The 27,474-nt window shown below is 42.9% G+C and overlaps 3 protein-coding genes and 1 long non-coding RNA gene across 5 annotated transcripts in view; 1 reads left to right on the top strand and 3 right to left on the bottom strand.

Moving 5' to 3' along the window:
* Positions 1-92: 92 nt before the first annotated feature.
* On the bottom strand, positions 93-2,231 carry LOC122544661. Its single transcript, XR_006310422.1, has 2 exons — positions 2,191-2,231; positions 93-520 (listed from the first exon to the last, which is right to left on the bottom strand). It is a non-coding gene; the product is annotated as an uncharacterized LOC122544661 (long non-coding RNA).
* A 3,115-nt stretch (positions 2,232-5,346) lies between these two features.
* LOC122544618 (histone H4) lies at positions 5,347-6,085 on the top strand. The gene has a single exon (XM_043683938.1). It carries the CDS (start codon positions 5,678-5,680, stop codon positions 5,987-5,989), a length of 312 nt encoding a protein of 103 aa, XP_043539873.1. The 5' UTR covers positions 5,347-5,677; the 3' UTR covers positions 5,990-6,085.
* Positions 6,086-7,672: 1,587 nt separating this feature from the next.
* On the bottom strand, positions 7,673-8,175 carry LOC122544550 (histone H2A-like). The gene has a single exon (XM_043683866.1). It carries the CDS (start codon positions 8,158-8,160, stop codon positions 7,720-7,722), a length of 441 nt encoding a protein of 146 aa, XP_043539801.1. The 5' UTR covers positions 8,161-8,175; the 3' UTR covers positions 7,673-7,719.
* Positions 8,176-9,109: 934 nt separating this feature from the next.
* LOC122544545 (histone H2B 1/2-like) overlaps positions 9,110-27,474 on the bottom strand; it is a 28,191-nt gene continuing 9,826 nt past the window's right edge. The window contains exon 2 of one of the 2 annotated variants that reach the window (XM_043683859.1): positions 9,110-9,380. In XM_043683859.1, the coding sequence (XP_043539794.1) occupies positions 9,174-9,380 (207 nt within the window). In that variant the 3' untranslated portion in view covers positions 9,110-9,173. Of the gene's footprint in view, positions 9,566-27,474 lie in introns of those variants that run through there. The other variant, XM_043683860.1, reaches the window with a different exon arrangement.

Here is a 27,474-nt window from a genome sequence, read left to right as displayed (position 1 = left end):
ACCAAGTGATAACAGGCTGCTCTAAAGCAATTAAGAGCATTTGCCTTAACATCAATTCATCTATGTAAAAAAAAAGACACAGAGTGATAACATTCAAAGTTGGTAACTTATGAATTTAATGACAGTATTTGATTGTGATCTCGGAAACTTTGTATCATCTCAGAAGCATGTCAAAAGCCTTGTAATAAACGGTCAGGTCCTATCAATTATAATGGATTCTTATTGTGTGTGTGAGTGAGTGAGTGACAGTGTGTGAGTGCGTGTGAGAGAGAGATGAATGTTTGGAATTTATTTGCATTTTGGGACTTTATGCTGATTTTGAGTAGCCATCACTGATTATGAAATACAAACTCTAAAATGTAATATTGAGAAGCACTTGTTGGGCCGAAGGGCCTGTTTCCATGCTGTAAATAATATAATCTAATCTTTAACTTACTTGGTGTTCCTACACACCACGACTGACCCTCTGTCAATTCTAACTCGTCAGATCTTCTGTCTTCTTTGAATTTGAAACACAACCCTGAAAAGAAAGCATGTTTAATTTGAGACTAATGAATCATTTCAAATGTAACCTTTCAGCCTCAGTTACAGAATGATTTTGTGCTAAAGATAAAAAGCAGGAGTCTGCTCCTAGCTTAAAAATTATTCTAAACCTAACATTGAAGAGATTCTGCTACAATCTGTCAGGAAGCCATTTAATGGTCAAAGTTTGCCCTCCTCTCTAAGATGCCATTTTAGAAAACAGTGATATCTGACATGCAAGCTGTGTAAGGTTACCTTATGACCTCTCCCATTTCGTTCAGACTGATACCTCTTTATGACAGGGACTAATCTCACCAACAGGCACTGACTCGGCTGGATCTGTATTTCCCCCTGATGGATGGCTAAGGGCCGACAGGAGTGATCAGTTAAGCGAATACAGACCTGTTAATTAACTTCTCTTCCATACGAATTGTTGCCTTTCCACTGTCTGTCTAATTAAGAACATGCAGTGTTTTTTGTAAAGTTGTGTAAAAAGGAAGCCTGTTTGAGACAGAAGAGTGGAGCAGCCTGTGAGGGCTCTTAAAGGAAGAGCTGGTATCCTACTTTTCTAAGGTTTTAGAACCTCAGCTAGCCTGGCTTATAGGTGTAAATGTTATGTTGTAACACTGATACTATTGGTAAATAAAGGGGAAGGCTAAAATTAAACTAAACTGTTTGTAAGAGGTTTTTATTCCAGACTACCAAAGTGTATGATCTCCAAGACGAACCAAGAGAGGCTTATAGATCTGAGTCCACAAGGGATTCCCTGGGCTGTCTCAAATCTATACTTGAACAATATGACCAGGAAGGATTTAGAGAGAGATGGGCTAATTGCTGGCAAATGGGACCAGATTAGATTAGAATATCTGGGTCGGCATGGACAAGTTGGACAGAAGGGTCTGTTTCCACGCTATACGTCTCTATGACTCGACGACTCTTCGGTAACTCTTGTCCTGTCAGTGAGCACAGTTTCCCTCCATCTCTATACTTAACCCCTCCTTCACGGATGGTTGTTGAAACAATGCAACAATGTGGCCTACTTGTCTATCTTCATTGTAACTTTGAAAATGCTCTTAATAATTGCAGATTTTAATGTTGTTCCTGAATGTCTATTTTGGATGAGGATTCAGTTTATCTATCTTCAACACTGGTGTGTAAACGTCAATGGGCTACATACCCTCTGTTTGTTAGAGACAGCTGGTCACTCTTTGCTTTTGGGTGAGATCCAGAACTAATATCTGTTCACCTCCATGAATGGGAATTCCTGAAGCAGCTGCAAAGCATCAACAGCAAGCTGCCAAAATACTAAATGTTGAAGGAAAGAACAAGGGACGCTATGTCTCATACTTTCCTCGAAACTTCAAATCTGTTCACTCTAATACGTGTCCTTTTTTGGACTGTCACAAAATTATGGTCTGTGCTTCCATTATTCACCGCCCAATATCGTGAAACAGAAGCCAAACAATGAATTCCCATCAGTGTTTAGGGGATTGCAAACCATAAGAATGTCCCACAGCAGCTTCTTCCCGCTCTGCCTCCCTCAGCAGGCCCACACACAGCCCGAGAATGGCCTCTCTCTTCCCCCCAGCCCGCTCACTCCAAGTTCCGGGACCAGTTCCTGCTCCGCTCGGCCTCTTACAAACAGCCCCCGGTTCTCCCTGAACTCACCCCGAATCAATCCCGGTCTCGGAGCCCTCTCTGTGTCCCAGGCTCCCATCCCAATGTGCTGCTGGAAGGAGCCTGCTGTTCCCTCGCTTCCCTGGGCGCTGATCTCTCCATTGCGGTCTGTTTCAAACAAACCTCTTGCACTCACTGAGTAAATGCTCCTCAATGGCAGCGCTGGGGGAGGGCCTCACGCATGCGCTCCTCAGCTCAGGAATGGTCAGCTTTGGGGAGAAATATTAAAAATCACACAACAGGTTGAATTGGAATCACACTAGCTTCCGGAGCGTCGCTCCTTCATCAGGTGGTAGTGGAGGGCTCAATCCTAACACACAGAATTTTTAGCAAAAATTTACAGTGTGATGTAACTGAAATTATACAGTGAAAAATTAATTGTCTGTTATGCCTTTCATCTGTGAGAATATCATGATAGTTTCACTTTCATGTGTAAATCACAAAACATTTTTTTAAAAAAGTTGCATTCTCAGGTTAGCTGTTAACAATGGTGATAGCTCGACAATATGTTGAAGGTGTTAGCCCCGTTTTCTCTGTCTATGCCAGGATGTTTAGATTGATTCTAATCTAAAAAGTGAGATAACGGAGTTTTACATGAATTCATGCAGTTTTTGAGCTCAGAATTCTACATGAATGCATGCAGTTTTTGAGTAAAGTACAATGTAATCCTGCAAGTACAAATTCACCCCACAAAATATGTGTGTGCATGTGGGTCTTTATCTGTGTGTGTGTGTCTATCTGGGTTGGGGGTTGTGAGTGTGAGAAAGTGTGTGTGAGTAGTGAGTGCAGAGTGTCTTAAGTCTGTGAGGGGGTGCATGTGTGAGTGTGGGAGTGTGTGTGTCTGTAAGGGTGTGTGTGGGTGTCTGTGTGCACGTCTGTGTATATGTGTGTCCATGTGTATCTCTATAGGAGTGCCTGTGTGTGTGTGAGAGAGTGTGTGTGTGTTGGAGTATCTGTGTGTGTGTCTAGTACAATGGTGGTCACCTGTAAAGTGACATGAACCCAAGGTCCCGGTTGAGGCCCTCCCTATGGGTACGGAATTAGCTATCAGCCTCTGCTCAACCACTTTTCACTGCTGCCTGTCCCGAAGTCCATCTTGGTACATGATCACCCGAAGGTACGAAGTCGAATGTCCAGGGCCACTGAAGTGTTCTCCAACTGGGAGGGAACACTCCTGTCTGTTGATTGTTGTGCTGCGGTGCCCATTCATCCGTTGTCATAGCTTTTGCTCGGTTTCCCCAATGTACCATGCCTCCGGGCATCCTTTCCTGCAATGTATAAGATAGACAATGTTGGCTGAGTCACATGAGTACCTGCCACGTACAAGGTGGGAAGTATCCCCACGCGTAATGGTGGTATCTATGTCCACACTCTGACATGTCTTGCAGCGCCTACCATGACAGGGTTATATGGAGTTGTCCTGAGAGCCGGGCAGCTTGCTACAAACAATGATCTTTTTGAGGTTTGGCGGTTGTTTAAAGGCAAGTAGTGGAGGTATGAGGAAGGTCTTGGTGAGGTGCTCATCCTCATTGATAATGTGTTACAGGTCACGAAGAACATGACATAGTTTTTCAGCTCCCAGGAAATACTGAACAACGAAGGATACCCTGTCGGTTGCAGCACGTGTCTGTCTCCTGAGGAGGTCATTACGGTTCCTTGCTGTGGCATGTTGGAACTGGCGGTCGATGAGTTGGGAATCATACCCCGTTCTTGTGAGGGCATCCCTGAGTACTTCCAGGTGTCTGTCACGTTTCTCCTCATCTGAGCAGATCTGGTGTACGAGTAAGGCTTGTCCATAGGGGATGGCTGTTTTAATATGTTTTGGGTGGAAGCTGGAGAAGTGTATCATTGTGAGGTTGTGTGTGGGTTTGTGGTAGAGTGTGGTGCTGACGTGTCCATCCTTGATGGAGATGCATATGTCTAAGAATGAGACAGATAGTCGAGAGTAGTCCATGGTGAGTTTGATGGTGGGGTGAAACTTGTTGATGTCACAGTGACTCCTCACCATGGGTCCAGAGGAAGAAAATGTTGTCAATGTACTTGGGTACAATTTTGGTTGGAGATCCTGCATAGAGAAGAAGTCTTGTTCGAACCTGCGCATAAAAATGTTGTCATATTGGGGTGCAAATTTGGTCCCAATGGCTGTTCCATGTGTCTGTATTGGTTGTCAAAAGTTGTGATCGAGCATAAAGCGGATGAGTTGTAGGATGATGTTTGGAGATTGGCAGTTGTTGGTGCTGAGTACTAAGGCTGTTGCCGTGATGCCATCATTGCGGGGGATGCTGGTGTAGAGTGCGGAAAAGTCCATTGTTTGACTGGTCCGTGAGTGCTGAGTTTCTGTAAGAAATCCGTAGTGTCGTGACAGAAGCTGGAGATCCCCTGTACAATAGGTTTCAAGATGCATTCCACGCAACCAGAGAGATTCTCACGTAGGGTCCCATTGCCCGACACAATGGGATGTCCTGGTGTGTTGGCTTTGTCTACCTTTGGAAGGCAGTAGAAGTTGCCTACACAAGAAGTATGTGGGATGAGGGCGCGTGGGGAATGCTGAAGGACTGGACCCAAAGTTCTGATCAGTGTGTTTAATTCACGGGTGTGTTCTTTGGTCGGATCAGCTGGTAGTTGTCTGTAGTGTTCCTGGTTGTTCAGTTGTCGGTACACTTCCTTGCAGTAATCTGTTCTATTCTGAATGACAATGGCTCCTCCTTTATCTGCTGGTTTGATGACAATGTTGTGATTGGTTTTGAGAGCCTGGATGGCATTGCGTTGTGAAGCGGTGATGTTTTGCTCTACCTTGTGGGTACAGCTGATGAATCTGGCATTTATATATTTCCTGACGGTTTCAGCATACATGTCAAGCCCAGGGCAGCGGCCCTCTGGTGGTGTCCAAATTGACACCTTCTTTGGTCGCTCCTCTACAGATCCCTGTGATGACAGTTCGAGTTCATCAGCGGGCTCTTTGGGATCACTGCTGGCACCTTGAAAGAATTCCCGGAGTAACTCCTCCGTGTCTGCTGCCAAAACCAACGGGTTCATTTTGGCAGTGGGGCAGAAGTTGAGACCCCTACTCAGGACTTCAATCTCTTCCGGTCTAAGGGTGTGGTCCGATAAGTTGATAATAGACTTCCCCGCAGTGATTATGTTGTCTACTGTGGTTCCAGGGTGGGCTTTGCTATTACTGGTGAGAATCCAGTTTTTTGATCTTGGCGTGCACGTATGTGGTGTAGTTTTGTCGCCTTGTCTGAAAATGTTGGGGAGAAAAGGTTCGGTTCCAGACACAGTTGGGGCGGGAGTGAGCTGGAGGTGGAGCTGGATAATCAAAGCCATTTCCCTGCTCTGTCTGTCACTCAGTTTCCTCTCCGGACCCGCCTCTCACTCTCTGTCAGCTCTTTCTCAGTCAGGTCGGGTCGGGCTGTATAAAAAAGGAAGGGGAGGCAGCTCGGCTCTCATTCAGCAGCGATTGGAGTGAAGAAGCGTGATGTCTGGAAGAGGCAAAGGAGGCAAAGGCCTGGGAAAAGGCGGAGCGAAGCGGCACCGGAAAGTGCTCCGTGATAACATCCAGGGCATCACCAAACCAGCCATCCGGCGCCTGGCTCGCCGTGGCGGGGTCAAGCGCATCTCGGGCTTGATCTACGAGGAAACCCGCGGGGTGCTGAAGGTTTTCCTGGAGAATGTGATCAGGGATGCGGTCACCTACACTGAGCACGCCAAGCGCAAGACAGTCACCGCCATGGATGTGGTGTACGCTCTGAAACGCCAGGGCCGCACTCTCTATGGATTCGGCGGCTGAGGATAAAGCGACCCATTTCCAGCGAACCCAAAGGCTCTTTTCAGAGCCACCCAAACCCCCCGAAAGAGAGCGTAGACCTGAGGACGGGTAAGGCAGCGCATACTGAGGGGAATGTTACTGTAGCCGGTTATTTCACGTTTATCCCGACTTTTACAACTACTTCAGTTCCAAAAATGTACTAATGCCGTGTTCTGCGGTACGGCAGAGAGCATTCGGAGTGGACGGTTCACTTTGTTGCTGTTTACCGTGGCGAATGATTTTAAAATTGCAAATATTTCTACAGTGTAGATAAGAGGCTATTCGGCCAATCGATACTCTACTGTTCTGCAATCTGGTTATTCCATGTAAAGAATCACATCGTAACTTTGTAATAGTAGGATGTAGCAGCAGTATTAGGCCATTCTGCCCGTCCAGCTTGTTCTGCTATTCCATCATGGCTGATATTTCTCAAATTTCCCGTAACCTTCGATCCTCTTATTTTCGTGAATACCTGTCCATCTCAGTAATGATATCATTGTGTACTTGGCTGTCCATGCCATACATGATAATTTGTTTTTTCTTATTGTGGAACCCAGACGTTAATGTTACATATTCGAGTATTTATATTTCCCCGACATAACACTAGCTCAGTTTTGTTACTGGGAGCCTGCAGATGTGTTATGTGACGCGTTCTTTCCACCTGTCCGCTCAGGCAGCGATAACAAATTGTCTTCGGACAAGTAATAATTTGGATGAAATAAAAATTATTGATAGTGTGGTTCTGTAATTTTACCGGTGTACGCTGTTTTAGCTTTTAAGATGTTTACATCGGCGGTGTTTCGATTGATTCACGGCGGATACAAGTTCGGTTGCTCATCCAGGGAGCGCAGGAAGCGATAGGGGACATTAGTACAGTATTTCTCTTGGAATTCAGTTAAAGACAGAAGGCAGCGGCAGTGAATTTGCAACTAATGAGATCTTCATTCAGAGATTGCGGAAATATAGTAATCAGATGAGTAATGTTCACATCAAATTTTGGTATGGGGTTAGATATTTCAGGAAAAACCCCATCTCCCCATTGACTCCCTTTGCGTTAACATGGCTTGTGGTGAGGTGGAGGCAGGAGAGAAAAGGGAAAAAATTGCGCCGAGATCAACGGCTTATTTTCAAATTTGAAAATGCCCACCATCACGTATAAAAAAGCAGGAGGATGCACGACTACGTGCACGTTGATTGGTTTTTCGATTACGAAACTAAACTTCACACAATCTCACTTTACCGCATTCCCTCCTTTTACAGCTGAAAAATGACTGACTGCTGTTGAAAGAGTGGATATGAACCGAGCAGAGAATAAATTGCAAAGGTATATGCTACAGAGACAGTGGGAGGATTCAGCTCTTTCTGATGCAGTTAAAGGAAATGTGAAGCCAAACCCGATCGGGAACACCCGTGACACTATTCTAAACTCATAGAACATTGGTCACTCAGGCAGTGACCGTGTAATGAGAAATAATGTATTTTCGGACACCCTGACAATCGTATTCTATGATATAATCTTCCTCTGTTGCCACAGGCAGTAACAATATCCAATAAAAAGGAGATAGAAATGTAGCGATATTAAGTACAACAGCCAGGGCTCTCCACATTAACAGGAAAGCAATTACATCCGACAGACGATTCAGCTCCTTTCACAAACGCTGTGAGTGGCTCTTAAAAGAGCCTTTGGGCTGTCAGATTCAAGGATGGTCTCTTCATTTTTTAGCAGATCCAGCAGCGGAAGTTTTCTTGGGCAGCAGCACGGCCTGGATATTAGGCAGCACCCCGCCCTGAGCGATGGTCACCCCTCCCAGCAGCTTGTTGAGCTCCTCGTCGTTGCGCACGGCCAGCTGCAGGTGCCTGGGGATGATGCGGGTCTTCTTGTTGTCCCGGGCCGCGTTGCCGGCCAGCTCCAGGATTTCAGCCGTCAGATACTCCAGCACCGCAGCCAGATAGACCGGCGCTCCGGCACCCACACGCTCAGCATAGTTACCCTTTCTCAGGAGCCTGTGAACACGGCCCACCGGGAACTGCAGGCCAGCCCGGGAGGACCGAGACTTCGCCTTGGCGCGACCTTTCCCACCGCCCTTTCCTCTTCCAGACATGGTCACAATCTCACAAGCACTTTCACAGAGAACACTGCACTCCGCCCACATTGCGACCTCTTATACCTTCGGGAGGAATGGTAAGGCGGCCGTTTCTGATTGGTCCCATTGTCCAGCCCCTCCTAATGTTGTTTCAATTCCCAATCAGATATCTGCCTCATTCCCCAATCCGGAGAGGGCACGGGGGAGGAGGGCATGGGGAGGAGGGCGGAAACGATGGGCGCCAATTCATCAACCGCTTTCTTTCAAAATTGAAAAGCCCGCCAATTTCCAAACAAAGGAGGATTTTTTTACCTGAATAATGAAGTACAAATAACTGTGGAAGTTCAAAAAACATTGACACTCATGTTAATTTACTTTTAGTTTACAAACGTATAATTCACACGGTCTTACTCTCCCTCATTTGCCGATCTGTATCTGATCTTGAGAGTGGGTTATTTTCTCAACCTTGAGAAGAAGCTGAAACAAAACAGGCGAAACATTGCAGTCTGCAACCTGCCTTTTCTTTACACATTTCCGTACCACCCCGATATGCTGATAAAGCAGCACACAGCATTCTTCCGGCTCAGCATTCAGGGCGAACATGTTTTTTAAGACGATATTTTAAGATTCAGCAAAAGCTCCACGCTTCAGCCCGGAAGCTGTGTTGGAGTTCTCTCTGTTCTGTTTGAAAGTCTCTCACCGACAGCAGGAAGATTTATTTTGCATTGCGAAAAATCGGATCAAACCCGTGCACTGGAAATGTAAAGTAAATCAGAAGAAAAAATGCATCAATCGTGAGACGGAAAGACGTGGGCATTTGTCTGCCAGGGGTGAACAAGCAAGATGAAAAATGACTCACTGGCGCCTGATCTGCACCCTCCATCCCTTTCGCGAATAATTTGCAAAATACTTACTAATACAAAAACATAACACGAGAAGTTGAAACGACTTATCAAAAAATCACATGGAAACTAAAGTAAATAATTCTTAAAATGGTTCTGCTGTCTCAGGGAAGTTGTAGGTGGCTCTTATAAGAGCCTTTGGGTTGTGGATGTGTGTTTGTTTCAGTACAATGCGATCCCTCACTTGGAGCTGGTGTACTTGGTCACCGCCTTTGTTCCCTCCGACACAGCGTGCTTGGCCAGCTCCCCGGGCAGCAGCAGCCGCACGGCGGTCTGGATCTCCCGGGAACTGATGGTGCTGCGCTTGTTGTAATGGGCCAGGCGGGAAGCCTCCCCCGCGATGCGCTCGAAAATATCGTTGACGAACGAGTTCATGATGCTCATGGCCTTGGAGGAGATGCCGGTGTCGGGGTGAACCTGCTTCATCACTTTGTAGATGTAGATGGCATAACTTTCTTTCCTGGTCCTTTTCCTCTTCTTGCCTCCCTTCGTTGGCGCCTTCTTTATGATTTTCTTCGCGCCCTTCTTGGAAGCTTGCTGTGCTTTCTTCTCATCAGCCATGACGCCGCTCACTTTAGACATAGAGTAAGGGAAAGGGACCTCGGAGTTCCCTCTTTATAGACTGACGGCGTCAGCAATGCTAATGAAGGATGGAGGAAAGCTTGGCTCCTGATTGGGTAGCTTACACAGAAAAATGCCCAAACATTGAGTCTCTCTGATTGGTTAGTGTTAGATCCCATGTGGATATGCAACGCCATGTAGAGTGCATGGTGATTCTGTTCCTGTCAGTCTGACTGAGGGAGATGTGTTTTGTGTCTGTGATACAGAAAGTGACTGTGGTATTGGCTCGGTTTCCTTTTACTTGTTGTTGTGCTGATGTGTTTCTATCTCCGCATGTCTGTTTCTGTTCCTCTGTATAGGCTGGAATTAACACAGAACTTGTCACTATGTGGAAAAAAACTCATCCATTCGAAACTGCGATTACATTTTTTGTCAAGTTACACGTACCACTGGAACCTGACTGAGAATGTTTTCTACACTTGGGGTTGATGCATCTCGTTCTCAATTGCACGGAGTTGAAGAGAAATGATAAGTTTCTATGTAATAATTTTCTTGAGTCACGAGTTGAGTCACGTCTTGACTGTGGGATGAATATATTTCTGAGACCTTGACTGATAACTGTGGGCCCAGACACGTATCGATAACTATGTGCTTTGAAAGGACGTGCAGTGTAACTGAACCACGTTGCTGCACTTTTCAATTAGGCGTCTTGCTGTTTCATGCAGGGATTTATAACATTTCTCAGTCTTACGCGAATGCCTGTTAACCAGCAACTGTCAGCATACTATATATATGCATCACTTTAACTTTATATCTGTCATGTCCATATTTACACATTTTGCATTAACTCAACATCTGTCCAATGAGGCTCTGGTCCTCCATCTAATAGTCAGTGTTATTCCAAGACAGGTTTTATTCCATAACCATCAAACACTGATGTGAGCGGTAAAACGTTACACTATTTGTCAGTCACTTGGAAATATTCCTCCAATCTGTGCCCCCAGGAGAAAGTGATCTCTGCAGATGCTGGGGGTCAGAGGCTTATGCCCAAAACGTCGAGATGAAGGGCTTATGCTTCAAACAACGATTCTCCTGCTCCACGGATGCTGCCTGACATGCTGTGCTTTTCCAGCACCACACTCTCGACTCCAATCTGTGCCCGTCTGTTTCTGGGATGTATTCTTGTAAACTCTATCTCACAGTCTTAACATGTCAGTATGTTACTGGACTGTAACTCAAACTTTCTGAAGTGTACCTTGTTGCTTTACTCTGTCGGTGTCAATTTGGAAGTACCAGGTACCACTTTGGACAAACTCAGGTAGGACTCACTGCCCTCCACTTCCAAACCCTATGAATATTAGCTTCTGCAAAGTGAAGTTGGGTTTGTAGTTATAACTGCAGCATTTTGGTAAAGGATAATACTTTGTACATTGTTACTGACAATATCTGCAATGTCACTGCAGATGTTACATTGTTTATGCCAGTTATAGCTAATGAATAGTTGTATTATATCCTAACAATGTATTGCTTTGCAATTGACTCAGTATTTCATTCTGTAACTGCCAGTTTATTGTTTCTAATCTTGTATTTACTCAGTTTCAGTCAATCACTGGCATGACAGAGAGCAAATATCTCAGCATCTCAAAGTTTCTGACTCCATTCTTGATACATCAGGGTAACTTATAACTGAATCGATCAGTATGCGATCTGTGAGCACACGCATATCAGTAAAGTATATGGTGAATGATGCTGCAGATTCTGTAGTTATTAATTTCTTTCAATCTTCTGTCACTTTAAATACCTCAAAGCAGAAGACCATAAGAAGCATGAGAATTCTGTGACATTTCTATCTGCCTGTGTACTCTGTCATGAGAACAGATCACAAAGGCTTTAGTTATGGTCTTCATCTCATTTTGATGTTTAGTGCCCATAACCAAGACTTCCTTGTGTATCAAAAAGATATATGGCTACATTACCATAAATTAAGCTGGTAACTCAACCCTAACTGCTCTCTGTGGAACTGAACAAGGGGAGAATGTTCTGCATTGCTTTCTTAGACAGAAGGCTTCCTGTTCAAAACTGTGTCCCTTACTTGAGATTCTCTATGAGCATTGACATACTCTCAGCATCAACTCTGTCAACTCCATTCAGATCTTTTTCTTTGCTCGGAAGGTCATACATTGTTCTTCAAAACTCCAATAAGAATATACCCAACCATTTTATACGTACAATGAGAGCTTATGTATCAATCTGCAGCTCTAAGCTTCTGCTATGTGAATATGTGAGTACAGGTATCACCCTCTCCCAGTAAGTTTGTGCATACTTGAGTGAAGTTATCACCCTATACCTGTTGGTTTCTACTGTGTGAATATGACAGTTTCTAGTCTGTAAATGGGATAGTTTAATCAATCGTCTCTGTCAGTTTCTGCATTGTTAAAATGTGAACGTAGTTATCAATGTCAACCTGCCATCTTCTGCGAAGTGAACATGTGGGGATCCATATTGAAATATACCTGTTGCTTTCAGCGACAGGAATACATGAGTTTCGTTATCATTCTTTTCCTGTGAGTTTCTTCAATGTGAATGTATTGGTGTAGTTATCCATCTGTACTGATGAAGGGCTTTTAAACAAAATGTCGATTCTCCTGCTCCTTGGATGCTTCCTCACCTGCTGTGCTTTTCCAGCACCACACTCCAGACTCTAATCTCCAGCATCTGCAGTCCTCACCTTTGCCTATCCATTTGTACCTGTCAGTTTCTGATCTGTGAATATGGAAGTGTAGTTATTGATCTGTCCATCAGTTTCTGTAATTTGAATATGACTGTCTAGTTATCTATCTCTCCCTGTCAGTTTCTGTGATGTGAAGATGACAGTCCAATTATCTATCTGCCCCTGTCAGATTCTGCTGTGTGAATATGAGAATGTCATTACCAGTCTTTACCTGTCAGCTTTTGCTATGTCAATGTGATTTTAGTTATCAATCTGCCTCATTAGGTTCCAGGTGAATGTAAAAATGTAGTTATCAATATATACCTGTCAGACTTTCCTCTGGGATTATGTGAGTGTATTATCAAAATGTACCTGTCTGTTTCTGCAATGTGAATGTGTTTGTGCAATCATCAGTCTATCCCTGACAGCTTCAACCATATGAATGGATGAGTGCATCTGTACCTGAAAGTATCTGTACCTGTCAGTTTGTATTCTGTGAATAAGTGAGTGTACTTACACATTAGTCTCTGTTAAACATGACACTTGCAGAAACTGTAGGATCTCTTTTTACTTCAAATCTCTGTTGCTCAACATGAATAAGATTTCATTGATTGCCATCCATATCAGGATGGCATGGTGGCACAGTGGTGCCAGGGACACAGATTCAATTCCAACCAGGCTTCATTACCTGTGTGCAGGTTGCACGTTCTGCTCGTGTCTCCATGGGTTTCCGCTGGGTGCTCTTGTTTTTCTGCATGGTCCAAACATGTGCAGGTTTGCTGGATTAGCCATGGTAAATTGTCCTGTAGTCTTCAAGGATGTGCAGTGTCAGTGGGTTAACTATGGTAAACGCGGAGTTATGGGGATTGGGTGGGGTCTACATCTAGGTGGGATTCGCTTTGGAGAGTTGTTGTAGAGGGATGGGCCAAATGACCTCTATCTGCACTGGAGAAATTCTATGTACTGTAAATGAAAGTGAGACTTTTTAATACTAATGTCAGTCTCTGACAGTGTCGAGCAGTTTGGACAATTTCCACAACTTTTATTCTATGGTACGGTTTATGATTGTAAGTTATATTCTGAAGTGCATTTTGAATTTATTGTTCACATGTTTAGAACAAGAACACTTTATGAGAGCTTTTTCATTGTGTCCAATTATCTCTGGGTATCTGTCTGAATGTGTACCTTTTCGGGTCAATATTTCATTTCCCTTTAGACCACTTGAAAACAAAGTACTTATTCAGTCATTTTGTCAGAGATGTGTTCTGTTTTCACTTTGTGGAAACAAATTAAATTGCGATATTTGTTTCAATCTGACACTTGGCCTGCTATCTAATTCCTCCAGTCTGGACAAACAAAATTGATACATGAATTACATACAGTCATAGAGTCAGACGGCAAGTTTAAACCATGGTGAGATAATTGGATGAATACTTAATCTGAATGTTTATTTCCTTCTTTCCCTACTAAACTGGAATACATTGTGATGATGCAATAGGGGGGTTCAGTATTTCTGAATGAACAAGTGGAGTTTACTTTTTGACCAATGTGATACCATGCATTTAAATTTGATTAGACGTTCACTTGTACACTGGGACAGACATATTTCACTCTTACCCTGTCCTGTTTAACTTAATTAATGAAATGCTCGCTCTCCCAACCATGTGATCCTTGCAGGCATGATTCTTCTATTTTTGCCAATGGACCGACTAACCTGACAGTATTTCTGGACTTTGCAAGTTATTCTATACTTACTCTGTGTTGGCACGATCTCATTCTTTGTTGCATCCAGAAATCAGTTGCCTTCACACCCTTCATTACATGAATAAGGACAATAACTGGCACAGTCAGCAACTGTTTGCTCTGCCCTTCTATTCACTTGTACGGCTTGTGTACTTGGGAATTACTATCTACCAGTCAGTCTGTGCTATTCAATGAGACTGGTCCTTCAAAACTCTGCTCAGATGTGACAGGCCGCCACAGAGTAGAGCCACATTGTCTCGTGAAGAACTTAGACACTAAACTTTAATGTTGACTACTCAGGCTGTTCTCCATTGTGTATACACACTTATTTTATATATAAAAAAGAGTTTTGAAAGGAACAGTTATGACACAGGGAGGATGCCCATACTCACTTGACCCTACTTCAGTCTTCCTGCATTGTGTTATTGAACAGTTTAAATGTTTGCTGTAAAGTGGACAGCCAGTTAGTAGAGTAGGACAGGAGAGAGTTCTCAGTTCATGTTTACTGAAGTGAATGGGAAAGATCTTATTTTCTGTAATTGTTTGTATCTGTAGGATTCACAGACAAGTAAAACTGTAACACATTGCCACAGAAATGAGTCTGTGCTGTTCTTAAAAGTCAAGGTGGGAAAAGCAATGGACTTTTCCAATTCTGATAGTACGGAATCTAACTGGGATTAGTGATATCAAGGTCTGGCCTTCAGAGTGTCATACAGTTATACAGCACAGAAACAGGTCCTTTGGTCCATGCTGTTAGTGCTGACCAGAGATCCTAATCTGACTAAGTCCCATTTGCCAGCATTTGGTCTGTCCCCCTCTAAACCCATCCTATTCATGTACCGATCCAGGTGCCTACATAAGTTTGTAATTGTACCCACCACCTCCACTTCCTCTGGTAGCTCATTCCATACAAGCACCACCCTCTGCAATGATAAAGTAACCCCACACGTGCTTTTTAAACCTTTTCCTTCTCACCTTAAACCTATGCCCTCTATTTTTGGACTCCCCAACACTAGAAAAAAGACCTTGCGTATTCACCCTCTCAATGTCACTCATGATTTTATTAACCTCAATAAGGTCATACCTCAGCCTCAGACGGTCCAGGGGGAAAAAACAACAGCCTATTTGGCCTCTCTCCATAACTCAAATCCTCTAGTCCTGGGTAACAAAATATACTGATGGGAGTAGTGCAGTTGATGTAGTTTACATGGACTACAGTAAGGCCTCTGTAGGAGCATAATCCCCGACCAGAGATGAAAGACTCAGGAGGCAGGCAGGATTCAGGCAAGTGGTAGGTGTTTATTCAAGAAGAAACCGGTTAATGCAGGGAGAGGACCAAACAACCTTCCCCTGAGACTGGCCTCAGTAGAGAGATCCAAGGCACACTCTGATTTTACTATTAAAAAAAGCAGTATTTATTGTTCACATTCTGTGAACAATCACAAACAATGTGATTAATATGTTCTTCCCTCTTACTTTGCAAACCCTATCCTATGAGACACCTATTCAATGATGGGCATCCATTGGACAGCTCCAGGTTCACATGATCTCAAGGTGATTAGCAGATACTGTAATCGCTCGGCCTTGGGATCTTTCTACGTATTCTATTTGTTCACATTCCAGAGTTACTTGCTGTACTCCTTCAGGTTTCTGTCAGTCTAGCTGATCTTGAGGGACATCCTGAATGCTGTTATTCATTGTATTTAATTTTAATCCATTGCTTCTCTTACCCCCAAAATCCTTATTATATATGAAGAAAAAACAAAAAAAGTTAATTTTGCACTATTTGCTAAAAATTTGTAATTTTAATTTCTGTTATAAAGTTAGTTCAAATGTGTAAAGTCACACAGTTATGAAACTGAGTAGTATAAGATAACTTTAGCTGTTGCCCCCTCAGTTGTTTTAGGGGCTGTATCTAACATCTGGTGCCTGTTCATTTACTGGCACAATTCCATTTCATTTAATGTGGCTGGAGTTACTCGTTTCTCAGACCTTAGGTCTGCTTGTCAGAACTGATTCGAATGGGAACAGGCTGGGTCTTTTTTTACTGTCCTCTGAGTGGCTTGTTCAATGGTATCATTATGTCTTACTGTGTGTGAACAGGCTGATGTGCTTAGTTTCTGCCATTGTCTCTCACGTCCTGCTGTTTAATTCTACTTTCCACTTATCGGTCAGTTTGTGTTAACAGATATGGGCCACTCTATTCTGGCAGGTACAGGCCACCCCGATAGCCTTTGACAAAGTCCCATATAAAAGACTGGTCGAAGATTGGTCTTGGAGTCTTAAAGACTCCTGAAGAAGGGCTTATGCCCGAAACGCGATTATCCTGTTCCTTGGATGCTGCCTGACCTGCTGCGCTTTTCCAGCAACACATTTTCAGCTCTTGGAGTCTTAAGCAAACTGGATCTGAAATTAGCTTGCAGACAGGATGCAAAGTGTGATGGTGATGGGTTGTGTTTGTGATTGGAAGCCTGTGACCAGCGGTGTCCCACAGGGATCAGTGCTGGGCCACTTGCTGTTCATTATGTACATTAACGACTTGGATGTGAATGTAGAATCTATAATTACTATATTTATAGATGATATTTTAGTGTGGAAGTGCAAAATGTGTTGGTGCAGGCTTGGAGGGCAAAGGGCATGTGACTGTGCTGTACTGTTCATTCTTCTTTGACATGAAAATTGGCAGCACGGTTGACAGTGAGGGGGATGGTCTCAGGCTACAATATGAGTACAGCCGGCAGAACAATGGCTCTGATATTCCGGATAAGTGTGAGATAATGCATTTTAGGAGGTCTAACAAGGGAAAGAATTACACTCCTGAGGGAGTACTGAGGAACAAAGGGACCTTGGTATACAAGTCTATAGATCCCAGAAGGAAACAACACAGGTGGACAGGCTACTGAAGGAGGCATACAGAATGCTGGCCTTTATTACCGGAGCTGTACAATTTAAAAGCAAGGCACTCTTAAGACAACTTTATAGAACATTGATTAGGCCACAGATGGAATACTGTGTGCAGGTCTGACTGCCACCCTATCAGAAGGATGTGATTGTACTGGAGAGGGTGCAGTGGGTTGGAAAGTCACCGTTATGAGGCAAGACTGGATAGGCTGAGTTTTGTTTCCTTGGAGCAAAGGAGGCTGAGGGAGGATCTGACTAAGAATACCAGATTATCAGAAATGTAGGCAGAGTAGGTTGAGAGAATCTTTCTCCCTGTGACCAATGTGTCTAAGTCCAGACAGCACAAGTTGAAGTTGAGGAGAAAACAGCTTAGAGGAAATGTGAGAAAAATATTTTGACCCAGAGGGTGGGTAAAGTTTGGAACGTTCTGCCTGAGAGGGTGGTTGGGTACTCTCACAGCATTTAAACAGCATCTGGATGTGCCTTTAAAAAGTCAGGGTATAGTCAGCTAGGGGCCAAGTGCAGGTAAATGGGATGAATGCAGTTTGGTGTTTATTGAACATCATGGACATGGTGGGCCAAAGGGTCTGTTTCTTTGCTGTACTCTATATCTCTATAACGTCCTTGTAAATCTTTACTGTACCACCTCAAGTTAAACAACATCCTTCCTGTAGCAGGTTGATGACAATTGTACACAATCTCCTAAAAGTGAATTCATCAATACCTTGCACAGCCACCCGATGACCTCCCAACTCCTACACGCAATATTCTGAACAATGAAGGCAAGCACGCCAAATGCCCTTTTCACCACCCTGTCTATCTGCAACTACTTTCATGGACTTGGAGGTGGCAGTGTTGGACTCGGGTGGACAAACTGAAAAATAATACAACACCAGGTTTTCGTCCAACAGGTTTATTTGGAAACACTAGCTTTTGAAGCACTGCGCCTTCATCAGGTGGTTGAAGAAGGAACAGTGCTTTGAAAGCTAGTGCTTCCAAATAAACCTGTTGGGAGTACATTCAAGGAAATCTTCACCGGCACACTGAGGTTTCTTCGTTAAGCAACACTCCCCAGTGCCCTACCGTTAAGTGTGTAATTCGTGTCTTGGTTTGCCTTATGAAAATGTATGTAAACTAAACTACAACTGCCACTCCTCAGCCCACTGACCCACCTGACAAGAGGTATAGTTAGTAAGTATGCAGATGACACCAAAATTGGAGTGTAATGGACAGCGAAGAAGATTACCTCCGATTACAACAGAATCTTGATCAGATGGGCCAATGGGCTGAGAAGTGGCAGATGGAGTTTAATTTAGATAAATGTGACGTGCTGCATTTTGGGAAAGCAAATCTTAGCAAGACTTATACACTTAATGATAAGGTCCTAGGGAGTGTTGCTGAACAAAGAGACCTTGGAGTGCAGGTTCATAGCTTCTTGAAAGTGGAGTTGCAGGTGGATAGGATAGTGAAGGCGGTGTTTGGTATGCTTTCCTTTATTGGTCAGTGAATTGATTACAGGAGTTGGGAGATCATGTTGCGGCTGTACAGGATATTGGTCAGACCACTGTTGGAGTATTGCATGCAATTCTAGTCTCCAACCTATCGGAAAGATATTGTGAAACTTGAAGGGGTTCAGAAAAGATTTCCAAGAATGTTGCCAAGGTTGGAGTATTTGAGGTATCGGGAGATGTTGAATAGGCTTAAGGCTCTTTTCAGAGGGGTAACCTAATAGAGGTTTATAAAATCACGAGAGCTATGGATAGGATAAATAGACAACATTTATTCCCTGGGGTAGGGGAGACCACGAGAGGGCATAGGCTTAGGGTTAGAGGGGAAGATTTAAAAGGGATCTGGAGGGCAATTTTTTCAATGTGACGTAGTGTGTGTATAGAATGAGCTGCCAGAGAAATTGGTGGAGACTGGTACAATTACACCATTTAAAAGGCACTTGAATGGATACAAGAACAGAAAGGTTTTAGAGGGATATGGGCCACGTGCTGGCAAATGAGACTGGATTAGTTCAGGATTTTTTTTTTTTACAGATTACTTACAGTGTGGAAACAGGCCCTTCGGCCCAACAAGTCCAGACCGACCTGCCAAAGCGCAACCCACCCGGACCCATTCCCCTATATTTACCCCTTCACCTAACACTAGGGGCAATTAGCACAGCCAATTCACCTAACCTGCACATTTTTGGACTGTGGGAGGAAACCGGAGCACCCGGAGGAAATCCACGCAGACACGGGGAGAATGTGCAAAGTCCACACAGTCAGTCGCCTGAGGCAGGAAATGAACCCAGGTCTCTGGTGCTGTGAGGCCGCAGTGCTAACCACTGTGGCATCATGCCACCCACTATCTGGTTGGCATGGATGAGTAAAGCCAAAGTGTCTGTTTCTGTGCAGTATAAATCTATGACTATATGGCTGTGAATAATAACATTTATTGGAAATGGAGTGATGTGCATGGAGAATGGAGAGAGATTTTAAAAATTGTAATTCCTTGTTGGTATTTGATTCTGTTTGAAATTGAGCTGAATGTGCATCTAATTCAAACTGCTCTGTGACTGTGGAAAGGATGTTCTTTGGTCTGACAACGGTAACATACCTGCTGTTTGTTAGAAGGAACTGATCACACTTGGCTTCGCCCCGAGAGAATGTGTCTTGGTCCGTCAAGTATTTGTCTGGAGGAAGACAGAAGAGACATCGCCTGTAAATCAACATTAAATTTGACAGTATTAAACCGGTGAATGCAACATTCATTTAATAATCATTAGGCTGTTTTTCTTTCAAACCGGCAAGTCCAACTGAACTACAGGTCTGATTCTATTCTTGGCCTGAGCTGCTCTTTGTCTGGTGATTGTAATAAAAATATCTATACTAATTCACTGAGAACCAGATACTAACCAACACCTCCACAATAGGGCAAATCAATACAAGTGTGTATCTGGATCGAGAGTTTCCTTATCAATCCATACCTGTCTGTTCCTGCAAGGTGAATGTGGGAGTACAGCTGTCAACCTGTCCCTATCAGTATAAGCTGTGCAAATGTGAGAGTGAATGTAGTTATCAATCTGTCCCTGTCACAATCTGGTAAATATATTTACATTTTGGCATTGCAGAGACTGACAGGGACAGATTAATAAATACACTCACACATTCACATAGCATTAACTGACAGGTATGGATTGATAACTCAACTCATATATCCACACAGAATAAACTTGCAGGACTGGTTGTCAAATATATTTTAAATAAATAAAATCAGTCCCTATGTGTTTCACTGATGGGGATGTGAGGGTTTGGTCATCAATATGTACCTGTCAGTTTCTGCCCTGTGAATGTGAGAGTTTACATGCCAATCTGTCCTGAACAGTTTCTATGTATCTGATAGTGTATTATCAACCCGAACCTGTCAGTTTCAGCTATGAGAACGCAAGTGTCATTATCAGTATCTACCTGTCAGTTTTTCCTGTATAAATATTATATGCAGTCATCAAATTGTACCCATCAGTTTCTTCTGTGTGAATGTAGGTATTGATCTCTATTTGTCTGCTTTAGTGATACCAATGTGTGAATGCAGTTATCAAACAGTACCTGTCAGGTTTTGCTATTTGACACCAGAGTGTCTTTGTCAATCTGTTTCTACCACGTCAATTTGAGAGAGTCGATACCAACTTGTCCCTGTCAGTTTCTTGGTTGAAACTTTATTGCTGGAACAGCACAGCAGGTCAGGCAGCATCCAGGGAACAGGAGATTCGACGTTTCGGGCACAGGCCCTTCTTCAGTCATTCCTGAAGAAGGGCCTGTGCCCGAAACGTCGAATCTCCTGTTCCCTGGATGCTGCCTGACCTGCTGTGCTGTTCCAGCAATAAAGTTTCAACTTTGATCTCCAGCATCTGCAGACCTCACTTTCTCCTGTCAGTTTCTTCCCGGTCAATATGTGAATACAGTTACTGATCAGTAATCATCAGCTTCTGCTCTGTGAATGTAGGTGCATTAATCAAACTGGAGCTGTCAGTTTCAGCGATGTGAATGTGGGAGTACAGTTATCTTCTTTGTCAAAGTGAGTGTAACTCAGTCTGTACCTTTCAGACTCTGCTGCGTGAATACATAAATATAGTTATCAATCTGCAGCTGTCAATTTCTGCTTGGTGAATATGTCTGTGTAATTGTCAATCTATCCCTGCTATGTGAATGTGTGAGCTGAGTTTTCATCTGTTGCTATCAGCTTCTGATTAGTGACCAATAGAGTTTAGTGATCAATCTTTCCCTGTCAGGCTCTGTAATTCCAGTATTTTGAGTGTATTTATTCATCTTTTCCTGTCAGTTTGTGTGACTGTAGTTATCAGCCTGTACCCCTCAGATTCTGCTATATGAACATAAGACTGCAGTCATTGTTATCACATGTCCTGAGATAAATTGAAAAGTATAGTTTTGTGCACCTTACAGGTAGATCATCTCATTCAAAGTTCATCAAGGTAATTAGAACAGAATCCAGGATACAGTGTTAAAGCTGCAGAGAAGGTGCAGACAGAGATTAGCATCAAAGTTTAGAGGTCCATTCAAAATCTAACAATAGCAGAGAAGCTGTTCTTGAATCTGTTCGATGGTGTATTCAAACTTCTGTATTTTCCCCCTGACAGATCAGGGTGGAGGAGCGTATAACTAGGGTCGGATGGGTCTTCCATGTTGTTGGTTGCTTTCCCGAGACAGGGTGAAGTGGAAATTGAGCCTTTGGATGGAAGGCTGCTTTCAGAGATGGACTGGGCTGAGTCACAACTCTCTGTAGTTTCTTGTGGTCTTGGGTAGAACAGAAGCCATACTACGCTGTGACACATCCAAATAGGACGCTTTCTGTGGTGCATCTATAAAGACTTGCAAGAGTCTTTATGGACATGCTGAATTCCCTTAGCCATCTGAGGAAATCTGCTTGGTGAACGTCATAGAGTCATCATCATTGATATGCACAGCACGAAAACAGACTCTTCAGTCCAACTTGTCTATGCCAACTAGATATCCCAACCCAATCTTGTCCCACCTGGCAGCAGCCGGCCCATATCCCTCCAAATACTTCTTGTTCATATACCCATCTAGATGTCTTTTAAGTGCTGCAATTGTACCAGCCTCCACCACTTCCTTCTGGCAGGTCATTCCATACAAGTACCACACTCTGCATGAAAACATGCCCCTTAGGTCTCTTTTATATCTTTCCCCTCTCGCCCTAAACCTATGCCCTCTAGTTCTGGACTCCCCCACCCCAGGGAAAAGACTTTGTTTATTTATCCTTTCCACGCCCCTCATGATTTTATAAACCTTTCTAATGTCCCCCTCAGCCTCCGATGCTCCAGAGAAAATAGCCCTCGCCTATTCAACCTCTCCTGATAGCTCAAATCCTCCAAACCTGGCAACATCCTTGTAAATTGTTTCTGAACCCTTTCAAGTTTCACAATATCATTCCTATAGGAAGGAGACCAGAATTGCATGCAATATTCCAACAGTGGCCTAACCAATGTCCTGTACAGCTGCAAGGTGACCTCCCAACAACTGTACTCAATACTGAATGTGTTTGGGTAATTGTCAATCTAAGTCTGCCAGGTTCTGCTATATGAATATGAGAATTTACTTTTTAATAGTCCCTGTCAGTTTTTGCTTCATGAATGTTTTGTTTAGTTAAGAACCCTTCCCGGTCAGGCTCTGTAATGTAAATGTGAGTGCATTTATCAATGTTTGCCGGACAGAATTTCTTTTGTGAACATGTGAATGTGGTTATCAATTTTCCCTGGTAGTTTCTGTTCTGTGAATATGAAAATGTAGTTATTAATCTCTAAATGAAAACCAAAAGAACTGCAGATGCTGGAAATCAGAAACTAAAACAAATTGCTGGAAAAGCTCAGCAGGTCTGACAGAGTCTATGGACAGAAATCATTGTTAACATTTCCAGTCTAGTTACCCTTCCTGTGAAGAGATGGTAGCCAAGGAAATATTAGATTTTCTGCAGAGGACAGGGTGTGTTGAAGGGTAAGGGAATAAGGTGGATGGATATAGAATCCAAAGAGAGGGAAGAACAGTTGAACAGATAAACTAGTGGATCACAGTCAGACGAGGATGGTAATAGGTATTAATAGAGACTGTTAGTGAGTTTTGGTGTACAATAGAAGAGCCTGTGATAACCCTGTGTGGTGAGAGAGGTTTTGGGTAATGATACGGGAGAGCTCTAGCTCTAAAGTTGTAGAACTCAATATTGAGTCCAGAAGGCTGTCGAGTTCCCAAGCAGAAAATGAGGTGCTGTTCTTCCAGCTTGCAATGAACTTTGCTGGAGCATTGCAGCAAGCCTGAGACAGAGATGTTGGCCAGGGTACAGGGTGGTGCGTTGAAGTGGCACACTACTGAAGCTCAGGGACATTTTTTTTTCCGGACAGAATGTAGGTGTTCTGCACAGTGGACACCCAATCTACACTCAGTTTCTCCAGCATAGAGAAGACCAATGGTAGCTAGGAAAATGCACACAATCAGTTCCAAGGAGGGGTCACTAGACCTCAAATGTTAAGTCTGATTTCCCTGCACAAATGCTGCCAAATGTGTGGATTTTCCAGCAATTTTTGTTATTAATTTCTACCTGTCAGTTTCTGTGCTGTAAACATGAGTGTCATTATCAAACTGTACATGTCAATTTATGCAATTTGAAACACGGAGTGTTATTAATTTGTTCCAATAAGTTTTGATGATGAGGATGTAGTTATCAGTCTTCCTCTGAAATATTCTGCCATGTGCACATGTGTATGATTGACCAATCTGTCCCTGTTATATTCTGCTCTGGGTATCTCAGGATGGAGTTATGAATCTGTATCTGCCAGCATCTTACTTATAAATGTGCAAATGTATTAAGCAGACTGTAGCTGCCAGTGTTTGCTAAGTGTATGTGTTAGTTTTGTGTGTGTGTGTGTGTGTGTATTTATGTGTATTTATGTATCATTCTCACCTTTTCATTTTCTGCAGAATGAATCAGTGAGAGCAGCTGTCAATCTCCACTAGTCAGTTTCTGTTGTGTCAAGAGTTTTGGAATTGATCTATACTGGCCAGTTTCTGCTGTGTGACTGTGAGAGTCAAGTACTCAATCAAGTACCAACTACTTTCAACTCTTTTTATGTATGAAAGTTGCTTAATTCTCTGGCAGCCAATAATATTCTAAGAGTCCAATCATCACCAGGAATCTATGGTTGATTGTCAGGAAAACCCATCTGGTTCACTAATGTCCTGTAAGGAAACTGCCATCCTTGTGTCTCCAGACCCGCAGCAATGTGGTTGATTCATAACTACCCCTGAGTAGTTAGGGATGGGCAATAAATACTGGCCTAGCCAGTGATGCCCTCATCTCATGAATGAATTTAGGAAAGAGAATCGTCTGTGACTGAGATTCATTCTGTGATAGTAGATTTTAAGGGTGTTGTGATTGGGCCTTAAACTCTTCTGCATTTTGTGATTTATGACAGAGTCACAGAATTGATACAGCTATTCAGCCCATTGTGTCTGCACTGGGCTGTTGTTCATCTGTTCTCCATACTAATTTCAACTCACTGTTGGGCGTCTGAACTTCATCCACTCACTGCCAGTATCTCAAGGTAAATGCTAACGTGAGATTAGTTCTGCAGTATTCTGCCATTGAATAACTATAGTGCCAGTTTGGTTTTGTATTCAACAGCATCAGGTGGAGTGTGTGAAGCTTTACATGTTGAGTTGTATTTGTTTGTTCTGAGTGTTAGATAAACTCGATCAATATTCACTAACACTTTGTGTATGAGGGATTAATGTTGGTTCAATGTTTACCTTTGCCATGAATCTGAATGTTATTGTTTTCAGATTTTTTTTTTTACATTTTGCGTATGCAGGAGTCTTTATCAGTTGCTGCTGGACACTGTAAAATGTAAGTCAATTTATAACTGTCCATATTTGGAAATACCTGGACCGAAATTTCATTCTTTTTTCCCTTTCACCATGAACGAGCTGAGTGTGAGTGAGTTTTCTGTTGTGCTGCCAACCTGTATCACTTTAAAGGAGCGGTACTGGCCTATACCACACTGACAGTTTCTGTCTGTCTATCTCCTTGTTTCCAGTTCTGCATGTCATGATCTGATACACTGAGGTAGGTTTAATTCCTTATAAATCAGTGATTCATTCATGAAAATGTATAGAAATGCTTCTGCATTACTCAGGCCCTCAACCAGAATGGGAGTGTGGATAAAGTGTGTTTGCATCAGCACCAGGCTGAGAGTGAGAACTGAATTAGATTAGATTACTTACAGTGTGGAAACAGGCCCTTCGGCCCACATCGACCCGCCGAAGCGTTACCCACCCAGACCCGTTCTCCTACATTTACCCCTTCACCTAAGGCTACGGGCAATTTAGCATGGCCAATTCACATTTTTGGATTGTGGGAGGAAACCGGAGCACCCGGAGGAAACCCACGCAGACACGGGGAGAATGTGCAAACTCCACACAGACAGTTGCCTGAGGCAGGAATTGAACCCAGGTCTCTGGCGCTGTGAGGCAGCAGTGCTAACCACCGTGCCACCCACAATCTATCAGTATCTCTGATACTTGATACCAATGTGGTCCTTATTCTTGGTTATTGTATTTCACAGTGGTTCAGTGTCGTCTCAATTGAAACATGTCACTTTTGGTAACTGCAAGCACAATTAATTCTTTAAATTTCTGCTACCTGACATGAATGAGGTTTTATCCATTGCCACTGGAGTCAGCTCCCATCAGTGAAAATCTATATCTGCTAATATTTGGCCTCGTGCATAGAGTCATAGAGATATACAGCATGGAAACAGACTCTTCGGTCCAACCTGTCCATGCCGACCAGATATCCCAACCCAATCTAGTCCCACCTGCCAGCACCCGGCCCATATCCCTCCAAACCCTTCCTATTCATATACCCATCCAAATGCCTCTTATTTGTTGCAATTGTACAAGCCTCCACCACTTCCTCTGGCTGCTCATTCCATACGTAGTCGGATAATGTCCAGAGCCTATGTGCTTTAGTTTTAGAGCCCTTAGGATCCATGGATAGGTGAACATGCAACACCTTACAGCAGAAAAGCATCTGTGCTTTTTTTCAGAATCAAGGGGAGAAAAACTATAGTCTTTTGTAATTCCTATAGTGCAGAGTCTAACCAGGAACAGTGGGGATATCAAGGTCTGGTTTTCAGGATGCTATCAATGTTTGCATTGTGACATACTTTACCAATAAATTAGTGATCAGTATTAACCGAATCAATTTGCAACTAAGTGAATACTTCAACTGCATTGCAGCTGACTGAAGACAATGCTTCTTGTGCAGAAAAGAGAATTGGTCAATTCGATTTTATTTACCAATCTGGACAGGATCTGGTGCAAGCCATTAGCAGTATTCTTGCATTGCTCTCTGGTAGGGTGGGGGAAAACAAAAGGTCTTTTATTTTCAATTGGCAGTGAAGAATATTTAAACAGTCAAGTTCAATTTATTGAACAGTCAACTCTTGGTGGTGAAAATAAAGGAGCAGCTTGACAAACTTATCAATTTTAGCTTTTTCTTTCTTTCTGCACTATTGTAAATAGTAATGATCTGATTCCACTGACTCCTTGGCAAAACTTTATCCTGATTTTTTTTTGTAGGTTAATGAAGAGATAGTCAAGATGAATGCAGGGTTCTTCATAGATTTCTTGAAACAAATTTTGAAGGACACACAGAATAATAAGACAAACTCTCTTTCTGGACTGAAAAGAAATCCTACAAAATGATTAAATGGAGAATGGCGTTATGACACAGATGGGGATGACAACTTCTCTGCTGCCATGAAAAATCTATGGAAACGGAATACTCATTGAGTCAACAATTCTAATCCCTTTCAATCAGCTGTGTTGTTATAGACTGTTTTTGATTAGTGCAGACTTAACAATTTGAACAGACATATTCTGTGCTGTAGATCTCTTTGACTAGAGATCTGAATAGAAATCAGTTTGATAAAATGTTTTCTGCTAGTTGTGGTATACATGGATCTTCATCACTGTTAGATGTTGTAATGTGTATTTCAGGATGGTTTAGGAATTTGCAACTATTGTTAGTCAGTCAGTAGCTCTGTGGGAGATAGAATGGTGTGTGCGCGTGCAAGCACACATGTGGGGGTGGGATGGAGATGGTGGTTGTGGGTGTGTACACACGCGATGAGCACTCCCTCGACATCAGGCTTTGGCCCAGGGATTCATCTGGAATTTATATAGTTTAATTGTTGTGTCTTTTCCAGGACAGTGATTTATCAAAAATGTAATTTTGACTTTCTCAGTTACTGAAAATATCAAAGTTTCTTACTGCATCTGCACTCAATATCTTCTTCATATATCCTTGTTGTAACAATGTAACAGCATGACTTGTTTGTTCACCTTGATTGTAACTTTAAAATTGCCTTTACTACATGTGGATTAATGTAATTCCTGAATGTATATTTCATGAGGTTACAGTCTATCCCTCTTCTGATGTTGCAAATGATAACTGGCTATGCATAATGGAATTTATTGGAACTGAGCT

This window comes from Chiloscyllium plagiosum, chromosome 50 (genome assembly GCF_004010195.1).
Source record: "Chiloscyllium plagiosum isolate BGI_BamShark_2017 chromosome 50, ASM401019v2, whole genome shotgun sequence".
Taxonomy (NCBI): domain Eukaryota; kingdom Metazoa; phylum Chordata; class Chondrichthyes; order Orectolobiformes; family Hemiscylliidae; genus Chiloscyllium; species Chiloscyllium plagiosum.
The sequence above is the reverse complement of the archived record's forward strand: the minus strand, read 5'-3'. Positions and strand labels throughout refer to the sequence as shown.